The sequence below is a fragment of the Spea bombifrons genome, chromosome 2, assembly GCF_027358695.1.
Source record: "Spea bombifrons isolate aSpeBom1 chromosome 2, aSpeBom1.2.pri, whole genome shotgun sequence".
In the NCBI taxonomy this organism is placed as follows: domain Eukaryota; kingdom Metazoa; phylum Chordata; class Amphibia; order Anura; family Pelobatidae; genus Spea; species Spea bombifrons.
The window spans coordinates 91,327,352-91,349,573 of record NC_071088.1 but is presented as its reverse complement, the minus strand read 5'-3'; the positions used below and the strand labels follow the sequence as shown (position 1 = coordinate 91,349,573).

The following is a 22,222-nucleotide window of genomic DNA, read 5'->3' as shown; positions in this document are numbered from 1 at the left end:
GACTTACCGGTTTCCAGTAATAACCGGTAGCATATCGGCTGAGGAGGTGGATAAGGCCTGTGTTACTTTGAAAGTTACATTTCTCAAGTCTATGATTCCTAAACTCATATCCTCCAGCATGGCCAGTTCCTCTCCTAATGCAAAGAAGTAAACATATTGTATTAGTTTTGATGTATTTAAATCAAGCGACGAGCGTGTCTGTTTGATGGTCAATCGCCAACAGAAGGCAGCTAAACCAATGGTTTACAACGACCTGTTAAGTGGCCTGGTTTAATAAATACTCTTAAGTTACATTCAAATCACCAAAAGCTGTTCTGCCTGCACCGTTACTTAACAATCAGAAATGAAAAGCATGGCAAAAACTGACACCAACCCTAACAGATCTCAAATTCTTCATGTTGCAAGAATAGAACATCTAACTTGCTAAGCATGTCACATTCTGTGAACTTTTCAACAAACACAAGACGAACAGGTGTCAGTGCGAATGTTAGACACGACAGTTTAGCTTGTACAAAGTAGCTATTGTGAAGAAGGCATCTCACCGTGTGTGCTGAGGAGACTCTCAAATTGTGCCAAGAGACCAATTGTATACAGCTGCCGCAGGAACCCATTATCATGCAGACAATTCCGAAGCTTGATAATGAAGCCACATATAAGGGCTGTCAACTGAAGAGAGGCAGAACATTGTATCAAACGCAGCGTGCGTCGTTTATTAGCTAGCATTTTATAACAGTGTGACTTTTCAGAGAGCAAACAAAGATTTTGTGTCATACGTAAGAATTATTACACCAAAGGTCAATGGGTGGATAGATACTATTACATTAATGACAATACAGCAAGCTAAATAATTTTTCCTCGGGTAGAGAAGGAACTATGCAAACAAAAACAAAAAAAAAAAAAACGGACTTCTTATGGCCATATTTGCTCCATGAGTCGCCACCTATAAAGACCTGATGTTCTCATGAATTTCAAAAGAAACCCATGAAAACTCTGACCCACCAAGTAGGACAGTCCTGCATGGCCAAGGATGTCAATTAGAAATTAGGAAATTTTGTAGAATAACACAGGAAAGCAACCAGCATTCCCTAGGCCTAAATCTTCCTGATAAGATAGGTCCTCCAATGATCCACCTGTCTTGATTATATGGAACCTGGAACTATGGTGGAAGGCAACGCTCATAAAACCTGGAAACTACTATTGAAAACTTAATTCAACTTAAATATAATTTCCTCTACAGCAAAGCCAATCCCACACTGTTTACTGTGTGCGGCTACAGCAGATCCTAACCAGGAATTGTGGTGGCTACATCCCTGAAAGCAGTTTCATTTGCTGAACCTAGATACTCAGATCTCTTCAGTAAGAAAGTATCAGTGCCATTAGCTCTCAGAAGGTCGGTTTCTACGTACTGTTTGACAGAAGACCACATCTCTGCGATATTGGAGGCTCAAGTACATGGCGATGGTGGGTGCGCTATCCTGCATTAACAAAAAGACCATGGCTTTCTTAGCCTTGTCGCTCATCATGGCCACGCAGTCAGTAAGAGTGCTCAGCAGGGGGTACAGGGCCTCACTCCATTCACCTGGCGCATAGAAAGAAGAGTTTTCAATCATCTACAGACTAGGACAATACAATAACAAAGGGTAAAACGATACATAAAACTAGAGAAGTATAACCAACCCCGATGACAAAGTCTGGGTTCAGCAACTAAAAAGTACTGAACTAGTATGTTTCTTCTACCCTACTGGATACAGATGACTTGTTGACTGAAAAGTGCCCATACTACAATCCTCAAGAATTATCATGATTTGCCATTTCTATACATTTATGTCAACAAACTACAATTATTAATCTTTCTCCTTTAACCCAACACACCTTGAATGATTTATTATCCAACATTTTCATGATGTCCTGTCACTAAAAAACGACACCTTGTCGATAAGGACAATACAACCTTTATTTAATTTCCCAAGGTATATGTACCGTAATTAGGATTATATACACTCGCATGATTACAGATATAATGTTATAGTAAGACAAATAACCAGCAACATCACTGTTAAAAAGGAACGGCCAGGTGCACTTTTACGGTTTATATGACCGTTTCTTAATATGAAACGTCTTTTTCCCTGCCTTCCATGCTTTGCACATTGTTTCTGTGCGGAAAACATTGTAGAACCTTTTTATTTACTGCAGGCTACCAAAGAAAAGCAGAAGAAAAGGTTACACTCACAGAATACTTTGGTTTCTTCTCTATCACTTGATAAATATAGTGCCCATGTTTTAAACACTCTCAAGATTCCCTCTTCAATACTTTTTGTCATGAATATTTATGAATATTACGTACTAAAATTTGGGTCCGGATATGACTTCCCAAATATTCCATGTCTAGTCAAGTTACATAGACGTAGGTGGAGAAAGTGGCATGTTCTGCATGATCAACCATATACGCACTTTAGCCTTACTTGAGTAATCTCCAAAATTATAGGTTATGTCTGCAGAAGCTTCAGTTGCGAAAAGAAAGGGCACCCAACCAAAAAAGTGCAATCACAGTGCCGTGGGGTAGAAGCTATGAACCGACAGGGCACATACCTGAACTGATATCTTCAGCCACCGAGCTGGAATCTGCACAGAAATGGAGGTGCAACATGCATGATTAGAGAGGCAGCAAAATAACAAACAAAAGAAAAGGAAAAGAAAAAACAGAGCGCAAATTAAGCATAAAGCACCCAAAGAGGTGGAGAACATTAGTACTGGGCTTGCAACGGCCAGGTAGACAAACAGCAGAGGAAAAAGGGATCATAGGAAAGCGGTAAAAGTTTACTTATTGCTTTAGAGACATGCACCGACCTAAAAGACCAAGCCACGAAAGCATTAGCTGAATCAAACGCTGCTGTTTATTTGCGGACATGAAGACATTAAACAGTGTCAATGTTCACACAAGTGCTGACCGGCTAGAGACATTTGCTAAACCCCCACATTGTTATTACTGGTTACTCAAAGCATGGCTATGCAGACCCTTCTGAGGAACAATATTAATAGAGTTAGTAGAAAGAATTGAATCAAGTCACTGTAATATGAAGAAACACAAGCTATTCCAATAAGGCTTATGCAGTACAGCGCTACATAATGATACACGAGCAGCAGTGAAGTGAGGTTTGAATTCCCACAGAGGCCAACATTCAGGTCACTTAGCAGTGCTACAAACAGCTTAAGAACGTGGTACCTGCACATTATCACTTGCGGACAAGTCACAAACATACACGGACGCCTCTGCGGATGACTGATACAAACATACAACATGGGAAGTCAGATTAGAAAGAACGCCGGCATTGGCATTTTAACCAAACATCAAAAAAAAAAGATTTCTTTGCAACCACAATATTAGAAATGGCCACTTAACAGTGCCCTATCTCACTTTAGACAACATTGGCTACTTTAAATGATAAGCTTGACTAAGCAGGGCCCTCAATAACCTTTGGTGTGCAAACCTGTACTGCATATCCTCTGAATGGATTTGGAATATATTTACAACATCTTCCATACAAAGTTTTTTTTTTTTTTTAGCACATATCGCATACTTTTGCCATATTTTTTTTTACCATGTGTTGGCTTAATCTTCTCTTTCCATGTTTGATGGGAATGAGAGAAGCATTTGCGATCTCCCCTGCACTAATCACTTACTTATCAGCAAGCAGGGCTCCATTGAGTTGCATTGCAGATCGCAATGCATGTAAGACAGCACGGGGAGCAATCAGAGCAATACGTCTATAGGGCAATTAAAGGGTTAAAAAGATATAGAAAAGAAGCATTTCTTGTATTGTGGCAACAGCAAAGAAGGAGAAGAATGTCTCAACCATACGCACTTGTGAACTGGGGAGAATGGCATGCAGGATATGTTGATGGAGGTGATGATGGAGGTGACAGGGCCTCGTCATTGGAAACCCCTGGGTTTATCCAGTATGCTCTCTTTTTCCGATTACCTTTCTTGCTACTGCAGCTTATTTCACATTGGAAGACATCGTCACAGCTGTCACTGTGCAAACGCTCCTTCTGGAGAAGCTTGTCCACCCTTTGGATTACGCATTCTAGGCTCTTTTCCACATTGGACCAAACTTTATCCTGAATTAGACATAAAAGGCATACATAATTGTATACTCGCTTCTACATATCTTTGAAGTGTAAATATGTTGAGCTTCATTCAGTGTTTAACCTATACATACTCAGGTGTCAAAATAAGTTCCCCAGAACAGAGCAATAGGGTCCTTGGGTTCAGATTTTAAAGATATTCCTGCTCACAACAAGTTTTACAGTAAGACCTGAACAATGGGGTTTTGTAGACAATAGGCCACTTGATGGGCCTGATCTACAACACTATCAATGTTTCAGGTGACGTGGTTACCATCTTGTTTTCTTCCCACTGAAACTACCATGATGGTCGAGTTTATAAAAAGGTACAACCAGATAATTAATACCTCAATTAGGCTACCGTTCTTAAATAAAGTGAACAAAATATCAAATACATAACTGTTTCTAGACCCATTTATCCGTCAATGGGCATTAAAGAGGCACATGTTACTACATATATGGTTTAGTGTCCAAAACAAGCTACCACTAGTGATTATATGTCCTTGTTTAGGGGCTTCACGTACCCATTCTTCCTCATAAAAGTCCACCTGCAGAGATGACCTGCTGTTCCTTCCGGTCCACTTTGCCACCAGGGTATCTTGGTCATTTCTAAGCATAACTTGGTCTGCCTCTCCAGAGGGGGATGCCTTGGAGGCTATGTAGTCAGGCCGGGCAGCGTTAAGACCGTGTATAGCATTCGATAAAAGTCTACAGTCACACACTGTCACAAGCTGCCTTGTCTGGGAAAAAAATAAATAAATGAATGTGTATATAAAATAAAAAAATACCTCAGCTTATATAGTGACAGATCAATTAACATTGGTGTAATTGATTTATAAATATATACCTTATCCGCCAAAATAGCAAGCGTCCTCTCAAGAGCATTGGCTGATCTGTCCTTAGCTGCCCTCGAAAGTCTCTCTGCATAATAGCTGACTTGCGTCTTCAGAGTATTGATGTGGGCGATGATTTCCTTTGCCCTGATAATGTCCTGGGGTATGTACACTATTGACTGAGGGCACGCATTGGTACTGGAAAAAAATGCAGATGAGTTTGAAAGCACATTAACCCGAAAGAAGTTAAAATACGTCATGAAGTTACTCTCATAAGAAGCCAAAAAACGGAGAATAAGAAGTATTCTAAATGGAAGCACTGCGTATCACAGACTAATTCAATCCTTTTCTCCATGGACCTTTATAAGTCAATGGGGTCCTTTGGTTTAAGATTGAAACAGTTGTCTGACAATGACTTATTTGTTTGTCTAGTAGATTGGGGTAAGGCAACAGCAAAACACATTCATAGAGCAAATCTAAAATTGTTTAAGACATTATTATGTAGAATATAACGTAAAAACTACTGATGCAGAAAATGGCAACTAAGTTTTTGAAGCATACTGCGATCACAGCTTGTTTTTAAACACCACCAAAACACATAATGCACGTCCACATGCTTCCCAAGTAATGAATACACAATACAATGTAGGAGTGTAATTGTGGAGGGTGGAAGAGCTTTCAGTGTTTAAAGTGACTGATGATTGTTTCAACATGAGTCTGCAGCATAATTCACCACAACACAAAATGAAAAGCGCAGAATGCACGGATATCACAAAAAAATGTGAGGATGAAAGCAAACTAAACCATGAAAAAAAAAGTACGGATCAGAGGCTGCAAAAAAAAAAAAAAACTCACCAACTTTCCTCAAAACTGCTACAAGAGAGCAAAATTAATACAAATAATTACCGAAAAATATTTACAAGTTGTTCAAGTTAACGGCATCATGGGAATTACATATTTTATGATGGCAACAACATTTTTGTTTGGCTTTACTTTTTTAAGGGCAGCTTTGGAGTTCTCATCCATCCAGGTTACATGTAGCCAGAATATGGGTGAGAATGACTATTTTTGTCTGATATCACAATGACTGTGGCAGCAATCTGAAGCATGTACTTTGTATGCAATGGTCTAAGACTGATGGGCCCTAACCCAGTCCCAAAGACACATCCGTGGTCCAGGTTTTATGATTCTCCCCATTAGAAAGGAATGTGGCCATTTTTAAAACCCTGGCCTGTAAGAGCACCTTGAGGACTGGGTTAGGAACCACTGGTCTAGACTAAATGTATTAGCCAGGCTACAGCCATCAAGCTTGTGGTGAATCAAACTCCAATAAAGATTGGCTTTGTGGCCATGCTGATTGCATCTGCAGATTCAGTTAGCACCAGATTCCCGAAAGTGCACCGACAACCCAATCAAACAGTTTCATTTGTGCATATTATAACTAGCATGCATTTTCAATATGAGTACACATTTTAGAATAGTTTCCTTCTAAATGGATTTTATGATAATAAGAACCTGGATGGTGTCCTTCAATGGATGTGTTACCCTTCCTATTTTCTCATTCTTTTTTCAGTACAAGTAACTTGCCTACTTTACATTAGACGTATTAGTAAGAACTAAGTTAACTCCGCACACATGTAGTCTGATCCTTCACTGGATGCTATATATTCTAGCAGCTTCAGATGAAGGATTTAGGGCCGCTGTGACATAATGACTGAAGCACAGGGCGAAAGTCACGTTACACTAAATAATATAAACCCAGGGCAGATGTCCTTCTCCAGCTGTGTAAGGATTTGGATCCTTTCCATACTACACAGAACATAGCGTATCCCAAAAGGGAAATAAAATTACAGGGCACACTAACGAAAGGAAGATATTTTTAACCCAAATCCCAAAAGGAGAATCTCACCGCCAAAAGTGCGGACTGCATTTATCTCATGTCTTGGTTTTGTCTTGAACCGTCTGCTGATTTTCCCTGGTCACTACCAGCAGGTAAAACTACATCATCTAGAGCTGTTTCTACTTTTGTTTGATGCAACTGATTGGGGTATCCTGCTAGGCCGGGTATAGAAACCCGAAGCTCTGGATGATGTGGTGCAGTTTTGTACACTACCACTGTAAGAATATTCTCAATTTTTAGGATGACTTTAAAAATAACTTAAACCTTTGGTTAAACAATACTAAAATAGTCCAGGTCCCTGGAGTAATTCAAATGACAAATACATGTAGTAAAAAGCACACATCAAAGGAAATTGTGAACAATATCTAGCTAGGCAAGTATCCGGAAGCATCAAGTATAAATAGAGTATAATAACAGTATTACTAGGGAAAGGACAGAGGCGTACAACTATGCTTCTTTCTGAAACCTAGTGGCACAAGGTGGATAAGCTTAGCATGGGGTACATACTCCAAGTACCGTCTCCTGTACTGTAGCTAGTCGCTTAACTAAAACAAGATGCATGGCTGCCAATCCTGCTTCTAGGGCACAGCACACTGGGTACCTTCTCTGTCTTAGGAGATAACTGAGAAGTGTCCTTACTGTTTCTTTGCCTCTTCAAACTTGTGCAGATGCTTCCGTAGTCCCCCAGATTTAAACCCTTGGCAGTGGGCAGCTGGTGCGCCTATAGTCACAATATCATAGTTCTGGTCTACAGAGTTATAAGAAAAACAAAAGGTCATGATTACTTAATCACACACAGTTTATAAACATTATATTACAGTCCAGGGCTAGAGAACATTTGCTTAGAGGTTAGGAGCCAGAAAGAGATAAGGCCATAGAATTTCTTGAGCCTGGTTAAATACATACACACATGCAAGCATATGCATTTGTAGATACACGCAAACATATTCATTGATATCTAAGCAATGGAGTTTTTATTCAAAGCAGATGCCTTCTTTTGGACATACATAGAAAGCTGTAACATTATATATGCTTTCAGGACCTCAGGGGTCCCTTCTTCAGATGGAGCACCAATTGATATCTAAGGAATATCCTAAAGGGATATGGTAAAACAATGTCTTTTACATTACAGGACTTGTCATTCAACTTGGACAAGCCACTTTAATGACTCATCATCATAAAACAAAAGTTGCCCTCAATGCATCAGCTCAATTTACTCTTGTAACCAGGTGAACAGGGCACAGTTAGTAGTTTTGCACTTAAATGAATGTGTATAGCTCTAAATATGTCCCAGTGAAAGACCTCTCCCCTTGTCCTGACTTGGTGGCATCTCCAGCAGTACCCAACAAAAGGTTCACAAGCCAGAGTCTGACAAGAGCAATACAAAACGTGGATACCTGAACCAGACTCATCCTGAACCCGCATTCTCTGAATGTGTAAATTTGTAGGAACAAATTCTAGTTTTTTATCTCCCTTCAAGTTGCTTGCTTTAAAAGATACACCTACAAATAGAAAAAGATAGAATATTCAGTTTAACACTTTGAATTTCACACAACACTCAAAATAACTTTCTTATAAAAATCAAAAAATGTTTCGTAAAAAGGTCACCATAAGCTTTGCCAAGGCATCTATCAAGAAAAACTGAAAAATAATTCAGTCTCTTTACTTGTAAGTTTTGCGACTTGGGTTAACTTTCACAAAAGCCATAGGAATTCTATATCTCCCAAAGCTTTCCCAATACATATTTATTTTGTGCCGTCACAAAAAAAGTGCACTGTAGTAAAAGGATTTTTATTTACATAAAGCATGGTCTAAATGACAATTGTGGATAAAAACATGGCTTAAAGAACTTAATGGTGCTACAATTTGTGTACTTTGTGTCATGGTGTGGACCAAAGGCATGCTGAGAATACACGGAGATCATACTTCACTTAAGACATGCGATTTTGCATACATCTGTATACAGAGCCGGCCCTAGGTGTTCCGGCGCCCTGTGCGAACTACTCCTCTGGCGCCCCCCCCTCACTACCCCCCTCTGCCCCTTCAAACTACCCCCCCCTGTGCCTTCAAACTACCCCCCCTGTCCCTTCAAACTACCCCCCCTGCCCCTTCAAACTACCCCCCCTCTGCCCCTTCAAACTACCCCCCCCTCTGCCCCTTCAAACTACCCCCCCCCTCTGCCCCTTCAAACTACCCCCTCTGCCCCTTCAAACTACCCCCCCGCTCTCCCTACTTCTCCTTATCCTAACTTACCTTGAGGAGTCCTGCCGGCATTTCATGTTGAGCGCCGGCACCGCGACGGAGTCACGGAGAGTAAGGGGCGTCGAGCGGTTGCAGAGAACTTCACGAGCAACCGCTCGGCGCCCCTGCCCGGGACATAAATGAAAACATTGTTGTTTTTTTTTGTTGTTGTTTTTTTTAACTTTATTTAACATCCTCCATGTTAAATAAAGTTAAAAAAAACTTTATTTAACATGGAGGTTGTTAAATAAAGTTAAAAAAACCAACAACAAAAAAACCAACAATGTTTTCATTTAGGTGCAGAGGGGGCGGCGGCGGCAGCGGAGGAGGACCCCGCGGCGGCGGTGGCAGAGGAGGACCCCGCGGCGGCGGAGGACCCCGCGGCGGCGCCCCCTGGAGTGTGGCGCCCTGTGCGGTCGCACAGGTCGCACACCCCAAAGGCCGGCCCTGTCTGTATATAAAAAGGCAGAAGGAGCTTTAATAGAACAAGAAACTTTCTGTTAACCAACTGGTGTGTACTTTGACATTTTACGCTTAAAAGCACAGTCTAATATGCAACACCTCCTCATTCTTCCAAAGTAAAAAGCACTTATCTAACCGAGGTGCTGGAGCCCTGCTGCATCAACTGCTTCCCTCCTCCATGGTCCGACATTTGTCGGCAACTTGAAGCAGCTAATCAGTGGCAGTAAAGTGCTCACCATTGAAATTAAAGGGAATGTTTGAAGTTTTCAGTGTTTGTTGAGCCAGGGGCTGGCTGGAGGTAAGTATATGATGTGCAGGGAGATGTGTTCGGTAAATGGCTGGCGGCCAGGCAAACGCATGCGGCAAGGTTCTGGAGAACTGACCTTTGTATTGATGGAGGTTGGTCAGGTTCTCTTGGTACGTCAAGATGATTGTTTGATATTGAGTCACTATCTGTCTGCGAAGATTTTCCCAGCACGGAGAAAGCTCCCCCAGCTCTTCAAGCTCACATACTCTGGTGGAACAGGAGAGCGTGCCAATTCAATTTCAACATGCACCATTAGTGTAGCATTACATAACAATGTTAACATGTATTCAGGTGTTCTAGTTAATGGGATGTTCAAAATAAAATATGTAAATTCATTAACATTATGTAGTTCATCCATAATTTGCTCTTTTTACCATTATCCCTAAAAACCTACAGTTAAATCAGCTGTTGAATATACTGGCTGCTAAAAGTATTTTTAGATCTGGACTATCGGGTAGGAAGAACAATGTCTCAACCTAAGTTATGGTCAACCACAAGATAACACAACGCATCTGAAATAACTACTGGTCCGTATTACTTCTGTATGGCAATCTATGTTACCATTCACTTCAACATCGCTTAAATAAATTAACAATATCTTCTAAGATCTTATGTTTGTGATATCTTAATGCTGGCACACTAAAGAGGAATTTGCCAACTGCAGCAAGTTACTACCAGAGGTACGACTATGAATATTTGAGAGGTGATAAAACCTAACCTGGCCGCATCCTCCTCCAGCAGTAGCTTCACAAACTGCCTGGGGATGTGCAAAGACAGAACGCTCTCAGCCATTTGCTCCAGTATCCGCAGGTGGTTGCCGTCCGTGGACGGGAAGCGATACATGCGGCAAATAGCTCCACCAAACACTAGGGAAGGCAATCAAAACAACAAGATATCAGAAAGTGCAAATTGCAAAACAAATGTTTGAGACAGGGAACGTTTTTTCAGTACATTTACCCGATTTTAATAAAGTATCTTTTCTCAACGATGCGTATTTTGACCGGATTCCAAGTGATTCTGTTAAACTTTCATCAACTGGAAGAACAGTCTGAAAAGGCAAAGGAAAGGTCGTTATACGCAGAACATTCCATTGCCCTACATGCTCAATGTAAGTATTCAAACATCTACTAAAATTACATAATGCATTTTTTTTTTAAATAACAGCTGAACAGAAGAAGACTAGTTGGCCCAAAACAGTGAGCTTGGGAATAAAAAGGGAATGTACTATTACATCAAGGACAGCACTCACTCACCCTTCCATTAATGGTGTCTGGTGACCTATTGACCGGAGGACGCTGGTCCGTTTTCTCATCCATTTGCCAGCCTTTTACCATAACATTACCAACACGCGCTTGCTCAGCCGACCTGTGGCAAAGGAGGACTATTAACTTCAGCCTACATGTACAATACCAGATATGGATAGGTTTGAGCAACGGGATGGTGTCGGAAAGACCAAAAGTAGGTGCCTGGGGTGTGAAGGAGAATTAAGTAGGTGATGACGGCAAAGGAGAGAATGAAGAAGCGAGCGGTGTGGGAATTTAAGTGAAAGTACGTCTGCCACACAGAACACATGGCCAATGCATTGACATTAGTAAAGCAGACATTTTTATTTGATTTGTCCTAAAACAGGGACTAGATCCTGGGTGGCAACACTGGGGCTTTTATAAATGGATTTATATACTGAATGTGGACAAGTAGGGCAAATCCTACAAGCTGGGTGCTACAATACACCAATTCCATGGATACAACCCTGGGAACACTTGAAAAATCAAAACACAAGCTGTAGGCATTTAAGATAAATACAACAAATGGTGCTAATAGCATTTGGGTTACAAATGTACTTTAACACAAATAGGAGCGCTTTGGATTTTGCAACAGAGGGGTATGGCAAACAAGGGCCAGTGGAAAAAGGTGATTGGTATACAATATACACTCCCAGAGACAGAAGAACTTGAGCTACACACAGTACATGAAAAGCCTGTGTCATGAATAAAGATGACCAAATATGCAATACTGACCACACTGTCAGCTGTAAACAGTGGCTCTTTTCCTTTATCAGGTCCTTTACTGTAAACTTTGCAGAGCCCAGCAAATACATCTGTATCAAGAGAACAAAAAGCAGAGGTCCACTTCAAAATCTTATCATTCATGTTTTTGATCATTTTATATTGTTAAGGTAGTGATGTGTGTTAAAATAAGAAGCGAGTCTTGAGTCACTCCATGATTCCTAAAAGAATACCTAAGGAACCAGTCATGGGGCCATAGGTAGTCCTTTGGTACCGGCTATCTATAAGAATCACTGATGACATCTTATTTTTTGTTTACAATAGTCCTTTAAAAAAGCCAAACTACCCAAAATGACTGACATTAGAAAAATACCACTCACATTAACAAAACAGTTATCCTTGTTGTTAAAGGATAAAAAGATCACAAGTTCAGGAAAAAAAAAAAAAAAAAACATGACATGTCATATTTAGCACTGGTGATTTTTTATTTCACAGACCCAAAATATCCAAGGTACTTACAGTTCCCTGAGATCGGTCTTTGACATCATACACTGAGAGTTTGATCTGAGTCATCTGATTTATGAGCGAGTCTTGGAAAAAGGCAATGCTGCTAAGAAACGTTGGGTTACTGGTTCCCTACAAGAAAATTGGGGAAAATACAGGAAACACTCAAGTTAACAATCAAAGCAAAAATATTTACTTATGGTCCTAAAGTGATCATATGGGATCTATTGCTGGTTATCAGGATTGGATGCCTATCTCCTGATTTATGGATTTGCGGGCTGATGGAAATGCAGATAAATTGATGGAAGAAATTTGTAGACAGTTTGAATATCTGCAAATAGCTTCTGTGTGCATGCTTGGGAGGAAACTGAAAACCCCCACGTATATCCTCTATTATACCAAGTGTCATATCACTAAGAAAATTAAAATAGTGTGCTTGACATCAGTGGCTAAATGACTGCCTGGAAACAGTATCAGATATGAATAAAAGTGATCTTATCACGGGTAGTCATAAATAGTGAAATCATCATGCTATGTTGCTATGTCTTTTTATGTATAAACTTCAGTACAAAAAGTAGGTTTCATGGTGATTACTCCATCTTAGCCATTTAACCCCATATGTGATCCCAAACTAAGTGGAATCCACAGAGGAGAATGAGATCAGACCATTTCCTGTAAACTAATGACTCAAACATCACTTTAAAATCCTGTATATAAAGGACATGGCAAACATATTTATTAGGTATTCACTGAAATGAAAATTTTGGACCGAAACCGAAAATTCATCATTCACTCGGCCAAAACAGAAAATGACCCCCCCACCTTAAAAAAAAAAAAACAAACAAACAAAAAAAACCCAACAACAATATTAATACATACATATACATATATATATATATATATATATATATATATATATATATGTATGTATTAATATATATATATATATATATATATATACACACACATTATAATATATATATATATATATATATATATATATATATATATATATATATATATATATATATATATATATATATATATATATATATATATATATATAATTGCTAACAGCAATCACACTCCTATCATGCCCATTCATACCCAGATCCCAGCATGTACTGGTTGCCTGGGCATGATAGGAGTGTGATACCTGTTAGCAATTTTGGTTACTTACTTTTAATAAAAGGGTGGTTAACACCAAAATTGGACAAAAAAAACCAAAAAAAAACCGATAGGAGTGTGATTACAGGCTCCCTATGCCATGCTATCAGCAGTGAAGCCACGCACACCGCGGCAGAACAGCGAGACAAAGGCCTTGTGCTCCCACCACAGGACTTCAGCAAGGTAACTGAACTACAAAGGGGGATAAGGAGATGGTAGATAGTGAGAAGGGGGGAGAGATGGTAGATAGGGAGAGGGGGGGCGGTAGATAGTGAGAAGGGGGAAGAGAGGGTAGATAGTGAGAAGGGGGAGAGATGGTAGATAATGAGAAGGGGGAGAGATGGTAGATAGTGAGGGGGGCGGTAGATAGTGAGAAGGGGGGAGAAACGGTAGATAGTGAGAATAGGGGAGACGGTAGATAGTCAGAAGGGGGGAGACGGTAGATGGTGAAAAGGAGTGAGGGGTAGATGGTGAGAAGGAGTGAGGGGTAGATGGTGAGAAAGGGTTGATAGAAAGTAAGAAAGGGGTAGTATATATTGAAATAAAGAGTGAAAATTAGAGTAAGAGTAAGAGAATGGATGAATTAATGTGTGGATAAATTGCTTGAATGATTTGTGAGAATGCATTAATGGATAGGTGTATCATGATGTGATTTAGGGAAAGGCAAAGATGGCACAAGTAAGGTGTTCGAGCATCGGGGTCCAAGATGGCACAGACATGGTGTTTATGGGACAAAGATGGCACAAGGTGGACTGTTTAGAGACAAAGATGGCTCAAAGTTGATTTATACCAGCAAACCTGGGTTTGTGTGTTATCTGTATCTGCTATGCTATGTTTCCATGCATTATTTATATATACCCGCAAATATAGGGCTTGTAGGTCTTATTCAAGCGCTGTTTACATGTGTTGTTTATTCGATTTATACCTGAACTACAGGGAGTAAGTAAAAGAGAGGTATGGCTTAGTGAATGAGGGGGCAAAGGGACCTCTTAATGTCATGGTAAGGTCAGAAGGAGGGAAGACTGCACTGACTCTCACAGTCTTCCCCTAATCTGTAGTCAGTGTGGCAAATATTTTTTGCTGTGGGAGCGGAGGGAGTGATTGCATATGCTAGGGAGCGTGGAGCAGGGCCCAAGGAAATGATTGCCTAGGGTCCAATTTTTCAAAATTATAAAAAAGTTTTTTCTTACAAAGATTAGCTATTTTTTCCTATATTTAATGTATTAAATGTACATAATTTTTACCAGTGTTTCAAGTTATATATTATTGTACGTGTTTGCAAAAAAAAAAAAAAAAAAAAAAAAAAAGATGGGGGCACAGTGTGGTAGGGAATAGTGAGGAAAGAGGTATCTGATGGGTAAAAATGCTACCCCCCAGATTTTTAGGGGTTCCTACACCCCTACGCTATCACACACACACTCATTCACAAACATTAATTCACTCATTCATATACTCGTATTCATTCCCTTAATCACACATACTTGCTCAAACACCCTCCCCCACCGTCCTACCTAAACAGCAGATCTCTCACTTGCAGACTTCTGCAGGGGCTCTGCTGCTTCCCTCTATGTTGCTATGTGAGCAACTTCTATTGCCCCGCCCCCAGGGGAAGAAGGAAAGGAGCAGCATCATGTGACGTGCATGGGTTCCTCTTTCCCCTGGCCAATACAAGAGACACTGCTCGCAGTGTGTGTGACCAACGCACAGGTAAGCCCTTTTCAGATGATATATTTCGGCAACCGATATATCGGTGCATCTCAAATATTTATATTAAAACATAAAAACCCTGTAAAACACAAGTCACGATGACTCGAAGATGTGACCAAGCCAACCAAACAGGTTGTACGGCATTGTTTACGTATCATACCAGTACGACAAGAATCGCGAATGCAATAGGCTATGTATGTCCTCACATTTCTACATACATCTATGCATGCAATATTGTATTCCACACACATGCATTATAGTGGCATCGAAGTACAAGCATTTACAATTTTAGCCTGCTGGCCATCATGTGACGATGTGCTACTATGTGCTATTCAAATATGTAACATTTTTGAAGAGGGAAAAAAAATAAATAAACATAAATAGGAAAACTATTTTCAAAAAACATAAACATGCTGAAAAATAGTTTAAATGCACTGGTTTCTCACTTTCCTCCCTGCGATCCCCCTGCACCGATCACACTGTGATCTCTATGCAAATCTCCACAGGCTTGCATAGATATCATAGTGTCTGTGATCTGTGCCTCATCGGAGCGACCTGCAGGGGATATCCTGTCCTCCGATGACCTGCCGGGTGATGTCAGCAGTGACGCGACCCAGAAGGGAATGCCCGATGCTGTTACATGAGATCGGGCAGCAGAAAGCCAGCAATGCTGGCTTCTGCTGACAGGGGGAGTCCAGGTTGTCAAATGAAGGTCAGGGGTTTCTTTAGATGTGTTTTATGGACATACCGGTACATCTATAGGGGACTGAAGTGGTTAAACCAACTTATATGATTTACAAGTAGATTGTTTGCTTTTAATTTTAATAAATATGTCTAGTTATAATCCGTCTCACTGGTTTCCTTAACCAAATGACCAAAATATGTTTTGACATTTTTACCATAGGTTTATCAAACCATGATTCCCTTTTTCCATATTGGATGAACTCGCAGAAATTATACATAATTTTGCTCAGGAGGAAAAGAAGAGTCTTCTTTAAAAATCATGGAAATACATAAAATTTAATATTTTTTTTTAATACATTAAAAAGAAAAAAAAGAAACATATACTGAAACAGAAAAAAAAATAAAAAAAAAATCACATTGTTGCAATCTTGCTTAACTTTTCTTTTATACTGTAAGTGCAACAGCTGAACAATGACCCAATTTATGTTCAGTAACACCCCCTGATTAAAGTCATAGCCCAGATACATATGTTTTATGTTCCAGAAAGCAATGCTTTACTTACTGCTCCATATTATATATTTTTTTTTAATGCTAATTGACTTGGGGTAGTGATTTTTTAAATGTTTTCGACAGAGGGGAGTCGATAGAGCTCCCCTGTAGTGGAGAGCCCAAATGGACTTCTTACCACAAGCTTTAAGGACGTACAAGTACGTCCTAAGGTAACTTAGGGAGTTAAAGGGAGATTTATGTTTTTGGGCCCTGCATTCTGTAGCCATATTACGTCAGAAAGAAACTGACACTAAAAAGAAAACTGAAAAAGGAACAGCTTCTTAAAAAGGGTAAACTTGTCACCTTGTACCATACATCACCTTAACAAGAAATGCTGATTTAGGCTTTAGCGCTCACCTCAATAATCTCTGTCTGCGCATGCTTTGTCCAGAAAGCCTGAGGTGGGGTGGTGACACTAACGGCGACAAAGCTATTGGGCTTCCTATCCAGTGATGGCGTAGTAAGTTCACTACATGCTTTTGGGAGGGAAAAGAAAAAGTAAGGTTAATTTATTGGAAAATTGGTTTATTACACATACAAAAACAACAATAATTTTCAACTCAAAGTGTTTAATTTAGTCTATACAAATTCCTGGTTTGAGAAAAGAAAGAAGGGTACAGATGAGAAACACCGCTTCAATAATAACTGAGATGTAAAAAAAGGTGTTTCTTTAGTAAATAGAGTGTCCAAGTGTCCATTTCACCTCCTAATTATACTATATATTATATATATAACTTATTCAATGCAATCTCACCCACAGACAGGGCCGGCCTTAGGGGTTTTCCATGGCAACAGGGGCGCCTGCCCGGGACTTAAATTTTGTTTGTTTTTTTAACTTTATTTAACATCCATCATGTTTCAGTGCCGGTGTTTCATACTGAGCGCCGGCATTATTCCGGGGGGGGGGGGCAGAGGAGTAGTCCGCACAGGGCACCAGAACACTTAAGGCCGGCTCTGCCCACAGAGTTATGTTTTATGGACATTAATGTGCAACAAAAGCCATCCCTTCTATTTGGTGGAATTATGCACATGAAACAAATACTACATTTTATCACTGCTATACTGTATATTGGGTGTAAGGAAGTGGAGACATTCATATTGGTCTGAAAAAAAAGTCTTTAGCGGTAGATGCCAGAGTCACAATAACTTTTGGGACATTGAGAGCTCTGAGGTCCTTAAAGCTTATCTGACTCTACATCTTTTCCTACACTGTCCCAATAAAAAGTGCCACCTATAACTAAAGACTCTAAAATACAGGGGAAACAAGGCTTATGCATGTACTTTACATGTTTCAGGCTATGGAAGTTCTTTATGACAATGGCAAATCAAAAGAACACGGACATGCGTTTTAGGAAAGATTTGTGTATTCAGTGCTGCTGGCTATATCATATAATACACCACATAGTATTTACAAAATAAATAAATAATAATAATAATAGATAGTGGATATGTTAGGTAATCATCTTACCTAAACTAAATTCTAATATTGGCTCATCGGGGTCCTGAAAGTTTCCTGTAAACATAAGGGAGCAAAATTTACTAACCATTTTATCTTAATAATGTCAAGATTATAATACAAAGATTTTACAAAAATATTTAATATACACTGTAACATATTTGAAGAAGACGGACAACAAAAATAATCTTTGTAATAATAAATAGAACCCCCCAAAAAAATATGCCTATATGTGCCTAACTGTGTACATATTTAACATTCTGTACAGCAAATATTGAGATTAAAAGACTTCTTTATCCGTTGTGAAACTCATGGGTTTGGCAATTCATACGTTTCTTTCGACACACAAAAAAAGATATTACCATAAAATTCATAATAATACATTTGTGATATCCAAGTGGGGCAGTTGGAAAAAAAATAGATTTGTCCAGCAGCCCCTCAGCCACCATACTGTGGGAAGATCGATGTATTGCATGATTAGGTTCCCGGGTGCACCTCTGCTCCATAGGCCAGGCACAAGGGAGATCCAAGCTGGCATAGCCTCCATAGAATGTTGTTCCCAGGGGCCACAGGTCCTTAAGAAGCAGAGTGCCTGGATATGACATCATATTGATGCGCTCAGCAATAAGAAGGGTGGATGGAGACACTGTCCTGGCTCAGGCCTAGGGCAGTAACGAAGATAAATGCATTGCTGGGTCAAAAGAGCATACTGCCCCATCCTGCGGTTTATGGGAGTAAATGGTGCGCACACACGCACACACGCACACACGCACACACGCACACACGCACACACACACGCACTGAGGCGAGGCACGGGCAGAGCTGGAGAGGAGTGGAAAAAGACACCACTTCCCCACCCTGATATGAAAAGCAGCGTTGGCACCCCAGTAATCTGCTTTGATTTTAGCCCATCCTGACCAAACAAGAAAACGGGATTGTTTGCTTGATCTTTGTAGGCATTTTCTCTTTCACTGGCCTAGGATTGCAGACGGATATCAAATGCGAGATACAAACTGCATACTTTTACATAAATCAACTTGAAATGTAGCACATGGAGTGAACAGCAAGAACCAATATTCATTCTTGTTCTTTCATTTCTTTGTTTAGAGCATGAATACTGAAAGTTACAATTAGGATCAGGAGCAAGAAAGGCAGAATTACTCGTGAATTGTGTTTTGTAGTGTGTCTGTATATTCAATTTAAACAAGTTTAAAAGGGAAAACAAGTACCAGCCAATGATAATCCCAACATTTCAGATGTAACATCAATGGTGGAGTGGGGCCTGACTCCATGGCGCGGGCTACTGTGTTCCCTTGCTGTCATTTTGTCATAAGGAGGGCGATCTCACACCGTCCAGATGGTAGAGATAAAACTTCTTGTTCCTGGGATTTGGAAAACCTAAAAAGAAAATCAGAAATAATATTGACATTAAATCTGTTTTTTTGATATGGAAGACAAATGGTGACAGTAACTAAAATACACAGAGGTCCTAAATGGACATCATCCTTGTAGAGGCAACTCTTCTGTACTACATGGACAGAAGCTTCACATACTCAATTTGTTTGGATCCAAGCAGACAGGGCCTGCCCTGCAGTATCTACAAATTCACCGAAGGGAATCAGTTACTCATCTATCCATTCTGCATATACAAAGGAAGCACTTTATGTGTTGGTCAGCAACATCTGAAATGCATGAGTGTCATGAAATAGATTAACCAATGTAGTTACCCTATTACAGAGGGAATATCTCCGGGGGGGGTCAAATCAAAAAGATGCTTGGCAGTTTCAGTTACCCAAGAAAAGGGACATCTCATTACAGACCGTGTAGGTGTTAGCGTAACATGGACCAATGTATAAAACAATGTGTTTCTTTGTGTGTGTTTTTAACCTTTATTTACTAACTCATGCAGGGACACTGGTACCTACATAGCTAACTAAGTACAAACCTAAATTTAATTTCTCTTGGTTTATATGTAGGAGGAAACGAGAATGGTACATAAATGCACTAAAATTATATGTTATATGACAAATACAAAAGGGGACCGAATCCTCGGAGAGAAACTGTACTCTACAAAATACACAAAATTTCCTCTTAATTCTCACCAAAGGATCCAAATTTAGTATAATACAATTGCTTCCAGTAAATCTGTAGGTGTTCTTTATACTGACACATTTCCGATGGTTTAATTAGAAACTGCAATCAACCTATTTAATCAGTTGCCACCTGTGTACCAAACAATTAGATCATGTAGGAAATTTAGTGTCATCGCTTAACATAAAACCAGAAGTGATTAAACTTGCTCCCCAAGGTTCGTTTCATCATATCCAGCATGCGACATGCATACAACCGAATAAGGAACAGGGCCGCAGTACAGGAAATTGGGTCATCCACTGCTTTGGTATAGCACGTCTTGTAAGAACCGCGAAAAGGATATTGAAATACAAATTGCACAATACTGCTGTCCAGTTTGGTCCCTGTGGGCTACGACCCTGAAATATGAGTGACCATTCATATCTTGTGAAAGCAAAAACTAGACGGTCTCAACTACAAGGAATGGTCTACAATTACCATATTTGTTACGCGATTGGCTGTTGCTAACCCCATTTATGTTATTTTGACAAACCAATGTTTATTGGTTTTCGTAGGTAAAAGGAATCCAGACACGACAGAATCAACAATAAAGTTTACAGGCAAGGTATAGAATGTTAATTGCCAATAACTCATTCTCAAAATGCGAGATGTGAGTTTGTTTGTGATCTTAACTTGGGATCAGCTCACATTGACTCTAGAGCCCTACTGAGCATGAGCAAGAGGCAAACTGTAGTATGCTTCCTGCTTTAAGTAGAGGCGGCTGAAGGAGGAGTTACGTGAAAAATGCCAATACTTAAAGAATGCCTGAACAGATCTGCATGCAGTAAAATGTAATAGGGATGCTATAGAAAACAGCGTTTCTAGCTCTTTTACTGCAATTCTTCATTTCACCCATTCCACCCCTTTTTCTGTTATAACGAGAGAAAAGAGAGTAACTAGTTTATACAAACATCTGTTCTGACATTTTTATTTAGGAAGTTTCAGATTACTCAAATGTGCATTCTGATAAACATTACTCACCTCATTCATCTTGAGCAAGATCCATTGCCTTCAGTACCTATGCTCTTTGTGACTTTGGTACAATCACTGAAAAAGAAAATAAATAGTCTTGTGAAAAAGAAAAAGACAAGTTTTTTTAAATTGTTTGATTAGACCTGTTTTTTTTACCTGCATGTTGATTTCCTACAGAAATCTCATTAGGTTATATAATATTCTGTATCACTGATTAATGCTGCGCTTATTATAATACATGTAAGAAGGCACACAGTTTATATGTCTGCACGTGGATTTATGCTATTCACAGTTAGCAGTTGTCTTAATCATTTGGCTGGTCCAAGGTACTCTTTTGTAAGTGAATTGTTCTTCCAAACAAGGAATTCAACCATATAACAAAAATACAGCCAGATTAGAATCTCTTATTTTGGCAGACTAGATAGACAAAATGGTCATTTGTCATCAAATTCCTGTAATGTAGCTTTAAAACAAACAAACAAAAGACACACTGTTGCGAGTTAATGGATGAGATAGCCAAGTGGTCCCTTTAAATGTTCCAGTCAGTATGAACTCCAATAATTGTTGTAATTGTGTGTGTGTGTGTGTATATATATATATATATATATATATATATATATATATATATATATATATATATATATATATATATATATATATATATATATACACACACACACACACACACACACACAAAATCTAGGCACCAGAAGCAAGCAGCCACTTGGATATCTCGGATTTATGTAATTAAGCCAGATGTCACAGATTTTCCTTCGGCTAATTACATATGCCTAAATGGACAAAATAATAATGTCCCTCCAATAAAATGAAACCTGGAAATGTGCCATGGAAATAAGACATACACACACACACACACACACACAGTGTATATTATACATATATACACGCCTCACATTTTTGTAAATATTTTATTATATATTTTCATGTGATAACAGTAAAGAGATGACACTCTGCTACAATGTAAAGTAGTGAGGGTACAGCCTGTATAACAGTGTAAATTTGCTTTCCCCTCCAAATAACACACAGCCATTAATGTCTAAACCTTGGCAACAAAAGTGAGTACACTTCATATTTACCCCGCAGTTTCGGGGGACCCTGAAACAGTCATCTGGACAGCACATTTTGTCCAAAATCAGGAGACAATAGCCCCTTCCCCAG

The 22,222-nt window shown here is 39.5% G+C and overlaps 1 protein-coding gene across 4 annotated transcripts in view; it reads right to left on the bottom strand.

The window, feature by feature from the left end:
- The window catches only part of INPP4A (inositol polyphosphate-4-phosphatase type I A), a 52,659-nt gene that overhangs the window by 17,858 nt on the left and 12,579 nt on the right, over positions 1-22,222 (bottom strand). The window contains exons 2-21 of one of the 4 annotated variants that reach the window (XM_053455170.1): positions 21,053-21,118; positions 19,171-19,339; positions 17,954-17,998; positions 16,843-16,961; positions 12,394-12,510; positions 11,887-11,966; positions 11,122-11,233; positions 10,826-10,916; positions 10,587-10,734; positions 9,945-10,075; positions 8,256-8,360; positions 7,498-7,606; positions 5,814-5,831; positions 4,973-5,156; positions 4,650-4,865; positions 3,864-4,119; positions 2,590-2,622; positions 1,407-1,579; positions 543-666; positions 8-134 (exon numbers count right to left, since the gene is read on the bottom strand). In XM_053455170.1, the coding sequence (XP_053311145.1) occupies positions 8-134; positions 543-666; positions 1,407-1,579; positions 2,590-2,622; positions 3,864-4,119; positions 4,650-4,865; positions 4,973-5,156; positions 5,814-5,831; positions 7,498-7,606; positions 8,256-8,360; positions 9,945-10,075; positions 10,587-10,734; positions 10,826-10,916; positions 11,122-11,233; positions 11,887-11,966; positions 12,394-12,510; positions 16,843-16,961; positions 17,954-17,998; positions 19,171-19,264 (2,282 nt within the window). In that variant the 5' untranslated portion in view covers positions 19,265-19,339; positions 21,053-21,118. The remainder of the gene's footprint in view (positions 1-7; positions 135-542; positions 667-1,406; positions 1,580-2,589; positions 2,623-3,863; positions 4,120-4,649; positions 4,866-4,972; positions 5,157-5,813; positions 5,832-7,497; positions 7,607-8,255; positions 8,361-9,944; positions 10,076-10,586; positions 10,735-10,825; positions 10,917-11,121; positions 11,234-11,886; positions 11,967-12,393; positions 12,511-16,842; positions 16,962-17,953; positions 17,999-19,170; positions 19,340-21,052; positions 21,119-22,222) is intronic. The other 3 variants (XM_053455172.1, XM_053455171.1, XM_053455173.1) reach the window with 3 other exon arrangements.